Source organism: Erinaceus europaeus, chromosome 7, assembly GCF_950295315.1.
Source record: "Erinaceus europaeus chromosome 7, mEriEur2.1, whole genome shotgun sequence".
Taxonomy (NCBI): domain Eukaryota; kingdom Metazoa; phylum Chordata; class Mammalia; order Eulipotyphla; family Erinaceidae; genus Erinaceus; species Erinaceus europaeus.
Genome location: NC_080168.1, coordinates 94692779 through 94705855, shown reverse-complemented (window position 1 = coordinate 94705855; position 13077 = coordinate 94692779). Strand labels below are relative to the sequence as shown.

The 13077-nt window shown below is 39.8% G+C and overlaps 2 protein-coding genes across 5 annotated transcripts in view; one reads left to right on the top strand and one right to left on the bottom strand.

Annotated features, from left to right (window-relative positions):
- BEST3 (bestrophin 3) overlaps positions 1-7984 on the bottom strand; it is a 62414-nt gene extending 54430 nt beyond the window's left edge. The window contains exons 1-4 of one of the 3 annotated variants that reach the window (XM_060194948.1): positions 7780-7984; positions 5736-5902; positions 2220-2314; positions 1507-1740 (exon numbers count right to left, since the gene is read on the bottom strand). In XM_060194948.1, coding sequence (XP_060050931.1) covers positions 1507-1740; positions 2220-2314; positions 5736-5887 — 481 coding nt within the window. In that variant the 5' untranslated portion in view covers positions 5888-5902; positions 7780-7984. The remainder of the gene's footprint in view (positions 1-1506; positions 1741-2219; positions 2315-5735; positions 5903-7779) is intronic. The other 2 variants (XM_060194950.1, XM_060194949.1) reach the window with 2 other exon arrangements.
- Positions 7985-8214: 230 nt separating this feature from the next.
- The window catches only part of RAB3IP (RAB3A interacting protein), a 76509-nt gene continuing 71646 nt past the window's right edge, over positions 8215-13077 (top strand). The window contains exon 1 of one of the 2 annotated variants that reach the window (XM_060194952.1): positions 8215-8346. The gene's annotated coding sequence lies outside the window, so the exon portion shown is untranslated. The remainder of the gene's footprint in view (positions 8347-13077) is intronic. The other variant, XM_060194951.1, reaches the window with a different exon arrangement.

The window sequence follows — 13077 nt, the reverse complement described above, 5'->3', positions numbered from 1 at the left end:
CGACATCAGTGATAACAACAATAATAACTACAACAATAAAACAAGGGCAACAAAAGGGAATAAACAAATAAATATTAAAATAAATAAATAATCCTCCAAAAGCAAATGAAAAATGATCTTAACAACAACAAAGCTACTTTTAAGGAACGTCCAGAAAAAGAAAGGGATGCAGCAGCCTTCTTCTATATTCTATATGTACATTAACATGGTCTAACGAACTATCATATTATGATGACAAGTAATATTGATTCAGAAAATGCTAGTGATGGTCTCACTGGATCATCACTCCATTCAAGACTAGCTCAGCAGTCTCTTTGCTTTAATACTGGCACCGAAGAGAACCGTCTTCCTTCCTTCCTTCCTTCCTTCCTTCCTTTCTTTCTTTCTTTCTTTCTTTCTTTCTTTTTTTTTTTTTACCAGACCACTGATCAGTTTTGGCATATGGTGGTGTGTGGGGTTGAGCCTGGGAATTCAGAGCCTCAGGCATCAGAATCAGTTTGCATAACCATTATGCTATCTACCCCTACCCGAAAACCATCTTTCAACCATGATTTCTTCTCTGCAGTGTGCCAGGCATTCAGGTAGAATACTAGTTGCATCTGCTTTGAGAATTAGAAGAGACAACAGACGCATACTGAAGCTGTATTTTATTGCTTTCCTGATGGCCCACCAGAATCCACTTAAACTTGGGGAAGAGTATGAATTTAGGAGTTTTGAGTCTGAGTAATTTGCCTCTCCCTCGACAAGTCATAAATTACTCTGGATCTGTTTTCTACCTTTCTCTGTGTACCTTTGAGGTCTGAATTCAACACTGTTTATGAAAGAGGATAAACTTTAAAACACTAGAAAATGTAGGGCCATGTTATATATAATATGTAAATAGTAATCTTTCTATTTCAGGAACCATGTGCTAATCATCTTTGTTAAGATTTTTTTTTTTCTCGTACAATGTAGGTAATCAACAAATGTGTCCTGAGGGGTCTGGGTGTTGGCATGCCTGGTTGGGTGCACATGTTACAATGTGCAAGGACCTGGGCTTGAGCCTCCCGGTCCCCATCTACAGGGAGAAAGTTTTATGAGTGGTGAAGCAGTGCTGCAGGTGTCTCTCTGTCTTTCTCCCTGTCCATCACCTCTTTCCTTCTTGATTTTGGGCTGTCTCTGTTCAGTGAACAAACAAACAAACAAAACAAGTATGTCTGTGTCTTGAGTGAAGGAAATAATATATATATATATAATATAATGACATAATGAAATAATGATATAAGGAGTGATCTAAGAGGTTGTGCAGTGGGTAAAATTGTTGGATCTCTCAAACCTGAGGTTCGGAGTTCAATCCCAGTTATGACATGTGCCAGAGTGATGCTATGATATTCTCTCTCTCTCATCCCCTCTCTTATAAATAAATAAATAAATAAACCTTTTAAAATATAAGGAATATCCAGAGGCATTTTGGAGGCCCCTCTCTAGGTTGAGAGGAGTCCCTGGAAGGAAAAGCTATCAATATACCTGCTTCAACCACATGGTCCATGGTAGGGAATCTCTTGTAGACAGCCGTGCTCACTGAGCGGAAGATGAGCAGGGACGTGAGGTTGACATAACGCATCAGCGTCCTTCTGAGGAGGCGTCCATGCTCGTCACTGCCATGAACACTGCTGGAGATGAGGAACATCAGTCTGTCTGGCCAGGGCAGGTTCACAAACTGGTTCCACCATCGGTTCACTACGAGGGTGACGTAAAATCCTGCAGAGTTGTAGGAAATGGAGTGTGATTCATTACAGCAGACAGGTTGCACTGATGCTTTAGCAGCATTTTTAGCCTTTGGGAGTGGGGGTGGGGTGGGGCAGGGGTATAGAAGTGTGTTATTACCCATACCTTATGATTTGGCCCTCCAGAGAAAAAATGAGTTGTGCCTGCCAATGCACCCAGTAAGTGGGTATTAGAATTCAAATATTGATGGCAAAAAAGAAAGGCGGCGGGGCGTGGGGTGGGGGGAGAGTTAGTGAAGAGAAAGCATAATGGTCCAACATCAGCGTATTACCTCAAATTTGTTGGGTGTTAATGCAGCAAAAGCAAACCTCATGGGTGATTCTGGCTCTATGGCAAGCAGTGGCTTTCCAGGCATGCCCCTCAGCTTGGAAACACTCCCATGCAGAGTCATCGATGTGTCATCCTAATGGAGACAGCTGTGTGGCTGCATTCTTTGTGTCACCTATACTTACCAAGCACAAAGGTTACTGGAATTTGTTCAGCATATCTGTCACAGTAAATTGATAATTTTTCAAAGTAACGTTTTTGGGCTCCTGTAAGTAACAATCTGGAGCAAAAATAAAATGCACAGCCCTTTATGATATTATACTTTTCTGTACCTGCTCTGCAAGTGACATTCAGTGCAAACAATTAAACCAATCTATTTTTTTCTACCTAGACTGATGTATCTGAAAAAAATTTAAATTGCTAAATGTTTCAAGTGATAATGTTTTTAGTATAGAAATATCACTATTAAACACGGGGATTATTAATCATTTATTTTTTAAATACTTTGTACTTTTAAACTTTTATATGATAATGACATGAGATTTGGAAGAAGATACTTCATAAAAGAGTCAATATTTTCAGTTACTCTTCAGGCACACTTTTTGAAAAGTCTTGATTAAATCAGTTAAAGTTACTGGGTATTACTAGGTATTAACTCTGAGTTTGACATCTTGACCTTAATTTCTCCTGAATATGCTACTTAGCACATTCTCAGTTCCATTACAAGATATATTACAACTGTTTGTTTTCAAACTCACAGTTACTTAAAATGTAAATTAACACAGATTTAGCAAGTAGAACTGAAAATTATTAAAAACTGGTGGGTTCATAGTTATGTAATATAAATAACAATTTCTGTTACTGGTTTGACCCAAACTCATTTTCTGGTGCTGTTAAATAGATTTATTTTATGGAAAAATTATTGATATTTTGTTGTAGAGAGAGGATTCAGAGCCAGAGGAAATGTCTTCAGTCAATGTACAAAACCAGAAAAAGAATCACAGATGAATCTGCATAAGTGAATGAGTGCATCTGTTCAAGGGAGAGGAAATCCCTAGGAAATAGCCATTGTATCATGTGTTTGAGTTGAGTTGGGTTGGCAGAGAGATAATCAAGGAGCAAGAGATCGCTGATCAGAGCACAGATAAAGAAGTGGCAGGTGCAGCTGTGGTGACTAGGAATGTGTGTGGGTGATTAATATTTGAGTGGATGTCAAATTTATATTGAAAAATTAATGCAGAATAAGTTGAATCTTGGGAGGGATAGAGAGATGTTTAAACATGACCACATTAATAGTTAATATAAACACAGGAAACATAGCAGTTTCATCATTCTCAAAAGACTCTCTTGTACAATCTTCAAGGATGACCTAAGGTCAGACAAAGCCAGGTTTGAATTCAGATCTGTCATCGAGAGATTTGAACTTTGAGCATATCTTTATTATTTTTTCTATTTTTGGTGTCTTGGATCCACTGAACTATAGCTCAGACTGTGAGCATATTTTAAAAGATCTTTCTGAGCCTCAGTTTTCTTGTTTATCAATGGGGGTAATAATATCTGTGTATCTGGGATGTTAGGAAGATTAAAGAGTTTATGTAAAACCATTAGACATATTGCATCATAACCGATAATAAAGGGTTTGTTATTATTACTAATGAGCCAGAATGTGGGGGGAGGAGGGAGGAAGCATTTAGCTAGTAGACAGAAATTTTACTAACTAGAAAATATTTCAGCAATTATCTTGTCAAATCCACCTCCCAAAGGAAGAGATATAGTCCAGTGAATGAATTCTGGTTCTGTCTTATGCTTTTTGTTATGTATTATTACTTATTTACAAATAGAATCATTACAAACTTAGGATTTCTAGACAACATGAGAATGAAACTCTACTCATATTTTCCTATGAGTATGCTTGATTTTCTTGACAAAGCCAGTATATAATCCTTTGCATGCCTGTGTTTAAGTTATAAGGAACTATTTGAACAGGCTTTTGCAGCTGAATTTTAAATGAAGAATGGTTTGAACTAATAATTATGTTCTAAGTGTAAGCATCCTTTAGTCTTGAGAAAAAAAAATACAAGTGGACAATTTTTGGGGGAGTATAAGTAAAACACTGAAATAAAAGCCACAGCCCCATGGAGTGCTTTTGGCTACATTGCAACTGTTCCCAGAGCTATTCTATTCTAAGCAGCAGTAGCAGCAATAAATTCACATTAGTAAAAATAAACTAATGAGACAATTATCCTGAAAGGTCATGTGTCTTACACCATGTCATATTCTGTAGAATTAGGTGACATAAATAAATGGCCAAGATATTATCATCTTATAGAAGACATATCTGAAAATAGCATTAGGGGTATTAAACAAAATTATCCCTCTAAATCTATTTTACCAAAATGTATACCAAATATATGCGCTTGTTTGGGATAGTAGCTTCCATGTGTAGTAAAATAATTATTCCTGTTTTGTGAATTATCAGTCAGTAAAATTAATATCCCTCTTCCCATGGAGTCCTGTTGCTGCAAGAAGAATGTGGGTGAGAGCAAGATAGACAAATTTGTTCATCTGGAGGCAGCCAGAAAATATAAGCTGAGGTACATAGAAAAGGGGGAAATACAGCCTCAAAAACCTTTCACTTTTCTATTTTAAGTTTTCATTTTCCCAGTGAAGGTATGATACCAAGCTATCAATTTTAGTCAAAACACATCATAAAGCTTCCCTTTTATAATACTTATAAATTTTATTAAGACTATAATTTTTTTTGCCATAAAAGTACTTGTTGGACATAGTATTGTTTAATTTTAGTCAGTCTGATAGGCATAGGCTATGACATTATAAAGAATATACATCTCCTTTTGTGACCATAACGTTCTCAGAGACTCATAAAATAAAAGAACATAAATGAGTCTTCATTCAGGTTTTTGCTTTAGATGAGGCATTTAAAAAATTTTTTTTATTACCTTTATTTTTTTTTTATTGAGTAGAGACGGCCAGAAATCGAGAGGGAAGGGGAATATAGAGAGGGAGAGACTCAGAGAGACATCTGCAACACTACTTCACCACTCACAAAGTATTCCCACTGCAGGTAGGGACTGGGGGCTTGATCCTGGGTCCTTGCACATTGTAACATATACGCTCAACCAGGTGTGCCACCACTTGGCCCCTAGATGAGGCATTTTTAAGGCTGACAGGCACAATGCTGGATTGGTCTTGTCATTCCAAGCGAAAGGAAATAAAGTCGCCTAAGGCATACTATTCACAAGTATGTCAACTACATGGATGACTGCTCCAAATTGTCAACTCACAAATCCAAACTATGAATGACATAGTTGGGAGAGGAAGAAGTAATTTTTTGTGAACTTTGCCATTCAAAAGCTTCACGTAGTGAGGATCTATGTATGAGTCTTCCATTTTATGTCTAAAGCAACATTCTCACAACAGAACTAGTCACCTCAAAATGGGGGGTGGGGTGGTGAGAGCCACTTGAACCTAACAGTTAGCTTCTACTTCTAATGTCCTCAAAATGATTAGGTGTGGATTAAAATCCCCTGTCCCAAGGAGAGGAAGGCAACAGAGAGGATCATGCAAAGGAGGAGGTTACATAATGCAAAAGTCAGCAGCAACCGAAGGGCTGATTTTTGAGACTGTATTCTTACATGATATTTGATGGCCACTTAAAGAGACATGCGAAGGAGAAGTACCTGTACACAAAGCTTATTGCTGTGTAAAGGACAGCAAAAGCAATGAATTCCCGGTACAGTAGTTTGTAGATGCTGCCTCTCCACTTGAGGAGTAACCTATGAAATCCAAAAAAAGTCGCATTTGCCACTTTACTGGAATAAGTGACAGTCATCTTGGAGAGTTTTCTCTAGAAGGGCAAGAAGACAAAACACAGAGCAATGTTTAGGAAAGAGCACAAATCTATACTTCAGAGGACACCCACGCCAGCAGCCGATCAAATGTGTCTCCTTTGGCCTCTCTGTCTGTATGATTTGGAATCTGTCCATAGTGAGCATCTCAGTGCTAAATCTTTCAGTAGAAGAGAGGAGGAAAGCAGTTTCTTGGAAGAGACGTATCAGAAATTGTAGCTTGCCTTAAGGTCTAAGTATTGATTTTTACTACATATCCTTTTATCAATGAATATTTGAGTGAATAAGTGAGATATATGACTGTCATAATGTCACATGTATTTTCTTTTTTTAAAAAATATTTATTTTTATTTATTTATTCCCTTTTGTTGCCCTTGTTGTTTTATTGTTGTAGTTATTATTGTTGGCATTGTTGTTGGATAGGACAGAGAGAAATGGAGAGGGGAGGGGAAGACAGAGAGAGGGAGAGAAAGATAGACACCTGCAGACCTGTTTCCCCTGCAGGTGGGGAGCCAGGGCTTGAACCAGGATCCTTATGCGGGTCCTTGTGCTTAGCGCCACCTGCGCTTAACCCGCTACGCTACAGCCCGACTCCCTGTCATATGTATTTTCTTAACCCACAGGAAGACTTAGGGTATTGATAGATTACACTAACTGATATTTTAGAAAGCAGTGTCCAAACATGTTGTTTGAGACTTTATTTGCTAACAAATGTAAGGAACTATGTTTTACCCTTTCAAATCAGAAGATACTGTTGGAAAGAAGCAAGTCCCTTGTGATAACTAAACTGATTGGTTATCTCCGGTGGCCTTAGTTGTGTGTGGGTGTCTGTCTAGTAGAGTTCTCAGTGTATAGCTAGTACTCTATGTGCTTCAAAAAGTAGATGAAATGTTGGGCCACTGAGATCCCCAGAAAGATACACTCTTCCATAGAAAGGACTTCCATAGAAAATGCTTAACGATAGCTCACTTTCTATTTGGAGTTGAACCAAACTAGATCATTACTTAGTCCTTTTTCCACTTGGGTCTGTTCCACAGATGTGGGTAGGAAGACAGTTGAGCCCGAAAGTCTAATTTTCAGTGAGTACTTTGGAATTCTACTGCTTCTCACCAAGAAATTATAACACATGGAAATCCTGACATGTCCCAAATCTAATCTCTGTTTGAAAATTATACTCAAAACTATCATGTAGCACATACAGATAAAATAAGGTTTCCTTGAAATCCTTTTCTCAAAAGAATCTATGAAGAGAATCTTGCAGATCATACGTTTCACTGACTTGCTAGACTGAAATTATGGAACTTTTAGGTAGAGTTTCACTAGACACAGGAAATAAATCACATGGCAGATTTCCAACACAAAATAGCCTACACAAGACATTTTACTAGAAACAAGACAACTTTCTATTCACATTCAGAGTTAGGAAAACAATATGACTTCAATTTGCCTGATTCCCTTAATGAAATGAAACTCTGAGTTATCTGCATGGCAATTTTTTTTTTGTAACCACAAATTCAAGTGCTTAGCATTACTAATGTTAACACACAAACTAGGACCTTTTGTCACAAGTAAGTGGCATGCTGAAAGCATGGGACTCGTGCCACAAAACTGGTTTCGTTTTTCCATCTTTGCTTTGTCAGATTGTCTCATGTCAGTCAGCCAACATTGGAGAGGAGCCTAAGAAATAAAGCCCACTTCTGAATTTGTATAATTTGTCCTCATTAGTATAATTGTTTTACATGAGAGTTCTCAGTTAACTTTCCTTTCTTCCATTTAGCAGCTCATCCTTCTATCTTAGCTCTGTCTGTCAGAAAAAGCAATAGCATATAGAGTCGAAGGCAGATTTAAAATGCATAGGGAAACTCTGGTCACTAACCTATTTATTTGTTTGGAGTCTCCGTTGGGGGAAGAAAATCTTCAAATTTCAGACTCCCCCTGAAGAGGTGCCTTCAGGTCGAAGTCGTGCTCCTGGTTTCGCCCTATGGTCATCAAACAGTCAGATTTTCTCTCTGCTCTTTGGCCACTGAGAGGACCCAGACTGCCACAAGTACCGGGGTGAAATATTTTTCCACTTGTGGAGGCCTGTTTATGCCAGTTTGCCCACTGATGACAGTTATAGCTGGGAACAAACAGAAGCAACAGCTGCTGATGTTGCTTTTTTCTAATCTATAATTATAACTCCACCTGCCGCCCAAAGTAGCCCTTTGAATGAGAAGTCGGAGATGACGTGAAGTAGGTTAGGAGATTTTACATTTTGGTTCTCTCCTGGAATAAGAAAGATTTCTTTTTCTCCCCCCACCAAAAAAAAAAAAAAAAAAAGAGTTCCGAAAGGGCTCCACCAAAAAATGAGAATTAGGATGATTTTGTCCTTAAAATGAAAATAAAGCCTTGGAAAGCCATAAGCTGGGGGAAGACAAGAGTATACAGGATGGCCACTCATTTGGTAGGTATTGAGAGTGGCTTTCCACTAAAAGCATCAAGTGTGTGTGTGTGTGTGTGTGTGTCTGTGTGTGTGTGTGTGTGTGTGTTAAACAATATGGGCACCAAGCTTAAGCTTAAAAAAATACCTAGAAAAACATGCATTTTTTTGTGTGTGGAGAAAGAGATGAATGTTGGGTATTATAAAAATTGAAACTATACACACACATATAAAAAATTCTTCTGGACCTGGGCAAGTATCTGCTTTGCCATGTCCATAGCGCAGGTTGGAACCCAACCCCTACTCTGCAGTGAGGGAAGCTTTGGTGCTGTGGTCTTAAGATGGCTCTCTTAACTTTCTTTCTGCATCTCTGTCTCAGTCTCTTTCTAGCTGAAAAAGCCCAGGAAGTAATGTACCCAGTTAAGTGCACACATTAACATGCAGAAGGACCTGAGTTTGAGTCCCCGGCTCCCTATCTGCTGTGGTGAAACAGGTCTGTAGGTGTCTATTTTTTTTCTCTCCCTCTCTCTCCCTCCCCTCTCAATCTCTCTCTGTCCTATCCAATAAAATAGAAAAAAATAATAGAAAGAAAGAAAAAATAGAAGAAAAGAAAATAATGGCTACAGGGAGCGGTGGACCTGTAGTGCCGGCACCAAGGCCCAGCAATAACCCTGATAGCGGGTGAGTGTGTGGGGGGGGAGGGTGTGTGGAAAAAAGCCCAGAGTTTTTCTTATAGCATTCTTAAATTTCATGTTTATTTATTTGACTGGCCTCTATCAAACTGTAAGCACTTTAGAGCAAAGACGGTTGTAGATATTGGGTTTCCTGCCTGCATCTTGGCTCATAGTTCCAGCATGAGCTTTGCACATACTGGAGATTCAGTATATACTTGTCTGATTACCACCTCATGTTGACTATTAGATTTCTTTTTATTTATTTATTTATTTTCCCTTTTGTTGCCCTTGTTTTTAGTTGTTGGATAGGACAGAGAGAAATGGAGAAAGAAGGGGAAGACAGAGAGGGGCAGAGAAAGACAAACACCTGCAGATCACCGCCTGTGAAGCTACACCCCTGCAGCTGGGGAGCCAACCAGGATCCTTATGCTGGTCCTTTAGCTTCACACCATATGTGCTTAACCCGCTGCGCTACCGCCTGACTCCCGACTATTATATTTCTCTCCGTGCATTTGGTGGAATTTGTGAGCATTTAAAGAGCATATAAGCAATGCTGAATATTTTATATTGCATTGCCATGGAAAGTGGATGGATAGACCTGGTACTAAGTTTTTAAAGGCTTTCCAAGGGTGGTCAGTGTTCTAGAATTAGAGCCACTTTAAAACCAGGTGCTTAAGAAATAGAAACACTGGAGGCATTGGAGTTAATTCCTGCTCTTGCATCTTCTATGGATCTGTTGTGATCCTAAACGTGGCATGATTCCTAGTACTCAGGACTGTGTACCCCAGTCTCTACCCCCACTGTGGGGCGCTATCAGCACAGTTACTGGTCTCATTTTTTGCAGTCCAGTACTCTACCATTGAGTTATTCCCCCTTTTTAAACCACCCCATTTTTAAATGTGAAACTTATTGTTCATCTCCCCCATTGGGCAGTTTTAAGGTATGACTACTGAATGGTTGAGGTTGTGCTGGCAATGTAGATTAGGTGATAATGACTAGGCTGAATGATGAGCCCTGAATTGAGCTCTGAGTGTGTTGGCTATTTCTAAGAGATTCTCAAAAGTGCCATTCAGAAATTAACTCATTAACTACTACAGCTGATTTCAAAGCAAACAGTGAATACCAAGTTGTAAAGTTGATTGCTCTTATGACTTAAAAAATTATTTATCTTATTTTAATGGGAGAGATACAGAAGAAAAGGGATAGATAGATATCACAGCAATGAAGCCTCCTTCAATGCGGTGGGGGCTGGGTTCAAACCTGGGTTGTACACTGGCAAAGCAGCACACTAGCCAAGTGAGCTATTTTGCCAGCCAGCTATTTTAAAATTTCTTATAGACTCTTCCTTCCTGATTCTATAGGTAATAATAATAATAATAAAAAGCAGAACAATAGGGGCAGGAATTACTCATTCAAAGGAGTTATCACTTACCCAGCATGACAACTATTGGGTTTTTGGAAAAGCCATGACATATTTTTCTTTTCTTTCTTCTTTTCTTTTTCTTTTTCTTTTTTATTGGATAGGACAGTGAGAAATTGAGAGGGGAGTAGAAGATAGAGGGAGAGAGAAAGATATACACCTGTAGACCTGCTTTACCGTTTATGAAGCAAACTCCCCCCCCCCCCCCCCGCCAGCAGGTGAGGAACCAGGTGCTCGAACCAGGATCCTTGCATTTCAAACTGTGTGCTGAACCTGGTGTGCCTCTGCCTGACCCCTATGGCATATTTTTCTATGTAAAAATGCATCATGACTTTCCCAGCAACCCAAGATAATACCATGCTCAAGTCCCCAGGCACTACATGGGGATACCATAGAACCAGCTCTGGTGTTTCTCTGGTGTTTCTCTGGTGTTTCTTTCTCTCATGCTTCTCTGTCACTTTCTGTACAATAGGATTAACATATGTGACATTGCATTGGCGTGCAATTCATATTAACTGAACATCCTCTGGTTAATCTCAAGCGAATTTGTTTAGGGAAATCCTTGTTCTGTTGGTGGCAGTGGTTGGCTTAAAGTAGAAGGGAATAAAAGTGCCTTAATACTTAAATGATCAGCAGTATTGATTGGATTTGATAGAAAATCAGATGCCTTAAGCTTTTTTTTTTTTTAAATAAGGGGCAATGAATAAATCTTAACATCCAGTGTTACAAGGATGCATTGGATCGACCTTCTCGTGGTGCATCCCGTGAGTACCCATTCATTGGGGAAACTGATGATCCTTCCTAGCCGACTGAATCCACATGGATCCCAGTCACTTTCAAAGCCAGCAACAAGCAGCTCCTGACAGCTTTCAACCTGATGCTGTTGACTGGCTACGGAAGAAGGGCAAACGCTAGAAGAAGAAGTTCAGATACTTATATTTATACTTTAGAGTGTTTTCAGCAGAATAAAGTTGTTGTTTTCGATGGGTTATGTTGTTTTCGCCGGGCTGGCTTCACGGGCGGGTAACAGACGACCAGGGACTCATGGTTGAGCTGTAGGCAGTATCTCTTTATTCATGCAGGACGCAGCACAATCTAAGACGAGCTAAGTTAAACTCAAAGTACAGTACTGTAAAACTCACAATGCTGTCTTTATATATACTTGCCAAGTAAGGTGGAAATAGGATGTGACATAGAGAGGGTGGAGAGAAAAGTGACTGGTGAAAATCAGAGTGTGACAAAGAAGGGGCAGAGCAGGCGAGAATCCTATCACTGAACCACAATGCCCTGGAGGGAGGGTGGAACTTGTTAACAGTGGTTATGTAAATAGAATAGTGTTAAGCAGGGGGGATTTAAACCAAATGAAACAGAAGGGGTCTCATGCATACCAACATAAAGTTATAAATTTCTGTTCTGTTCTGAAACTAAAGTCACTGAGAAAACTTCAAATTGGTGCTTTCATTATACGATACCATTTAGACAAAACCCCCAACCAAGACAATTGAAGCAAGATTCTTGCTATTGCAATTTGTAGCAGTGATATTTCTGTAAATGTAATGAGAAGGCTAAATATCAGTGTGAACTCACAATTTCTTGTTTGAAGCCACGAAATCATACCTGTAAAGTGCAGTTCAGCATTTGTAACAAAGTCCCTAATAAATCTAGAGAAAGTAAAAAAAGAAAAGAAACAACAACAAAACCCTAGCCCAGGAGCAGTGAAGGTGTGCATGCTCAAGGCCTTGGAATTGAAAAGCAACCACCACGAAGTAAAACAGCAGTATTCTGTGTCATGCCACCCATAAAAACAGTGTTAATCTCCCCCCCCCCCCAGCATGGCTTAGCTCTGGTTTACGGTGATGCAGGGATTAGGGGATAGAATATTTACATCAATGACCTCCCAGAAACTTCTTCAAGGAAGTTCATCTACGCCGATGACATCTGCTGTGCAACTCAGGCATCTAAGTTCGACATCCTCCAGGAAACACTCACGAAAGACATGTCTCTGATATCTGATCACTGTAAAAAATGACGACTAATCCCTAGCACTGCAAAAACGGTCTCATCTGTTTTCCATCTACACCATGCCTCGGCCTCGCGTGAGCTTAATGTGCAGTTTGGCGATGCGAGAATCCGGCATGAAGCCCAGCCAGTCTATCTTGGCGTTACTCTCGATCACACCCTGTCATTTCACGAACATCTCATAAAAACTGCAGCAAAGGTGGGCGCGAGGAATAACATCATTGCAAGACTGGCCAGCTCCTCATGGGGCGCGAGCGCTTCCGCACTACGATCATCATCTCTGGCATTATGCTATTCCACTGCAGAATACTGTGCCCCAGTATGGTTCCATAGCCCCCATGTCCACTTGGTCGATTCCAAATTATATTCCTCCATGAGGATAATTTCTGGAACCATCCGTTCCACCCCAGTTCCATGGCTGCCAGTTCTTAGCAACATCGCCCCGCCAGATATTCGTTGGGATGCGGCATCATCTAAGTTCATTTCCCACATCTACGCTCTACCGGACCTGCCAATATACGCGGACATCTTTGCCCACCCTGTCCAACGCTTGACGTCTTGTCACCCAATCTGGTCCCCTATGCCTACACTGAACTTCTCTGTTCCAGTCTCTTGGAAACAGACTTGGCAGTCAACTGAGGT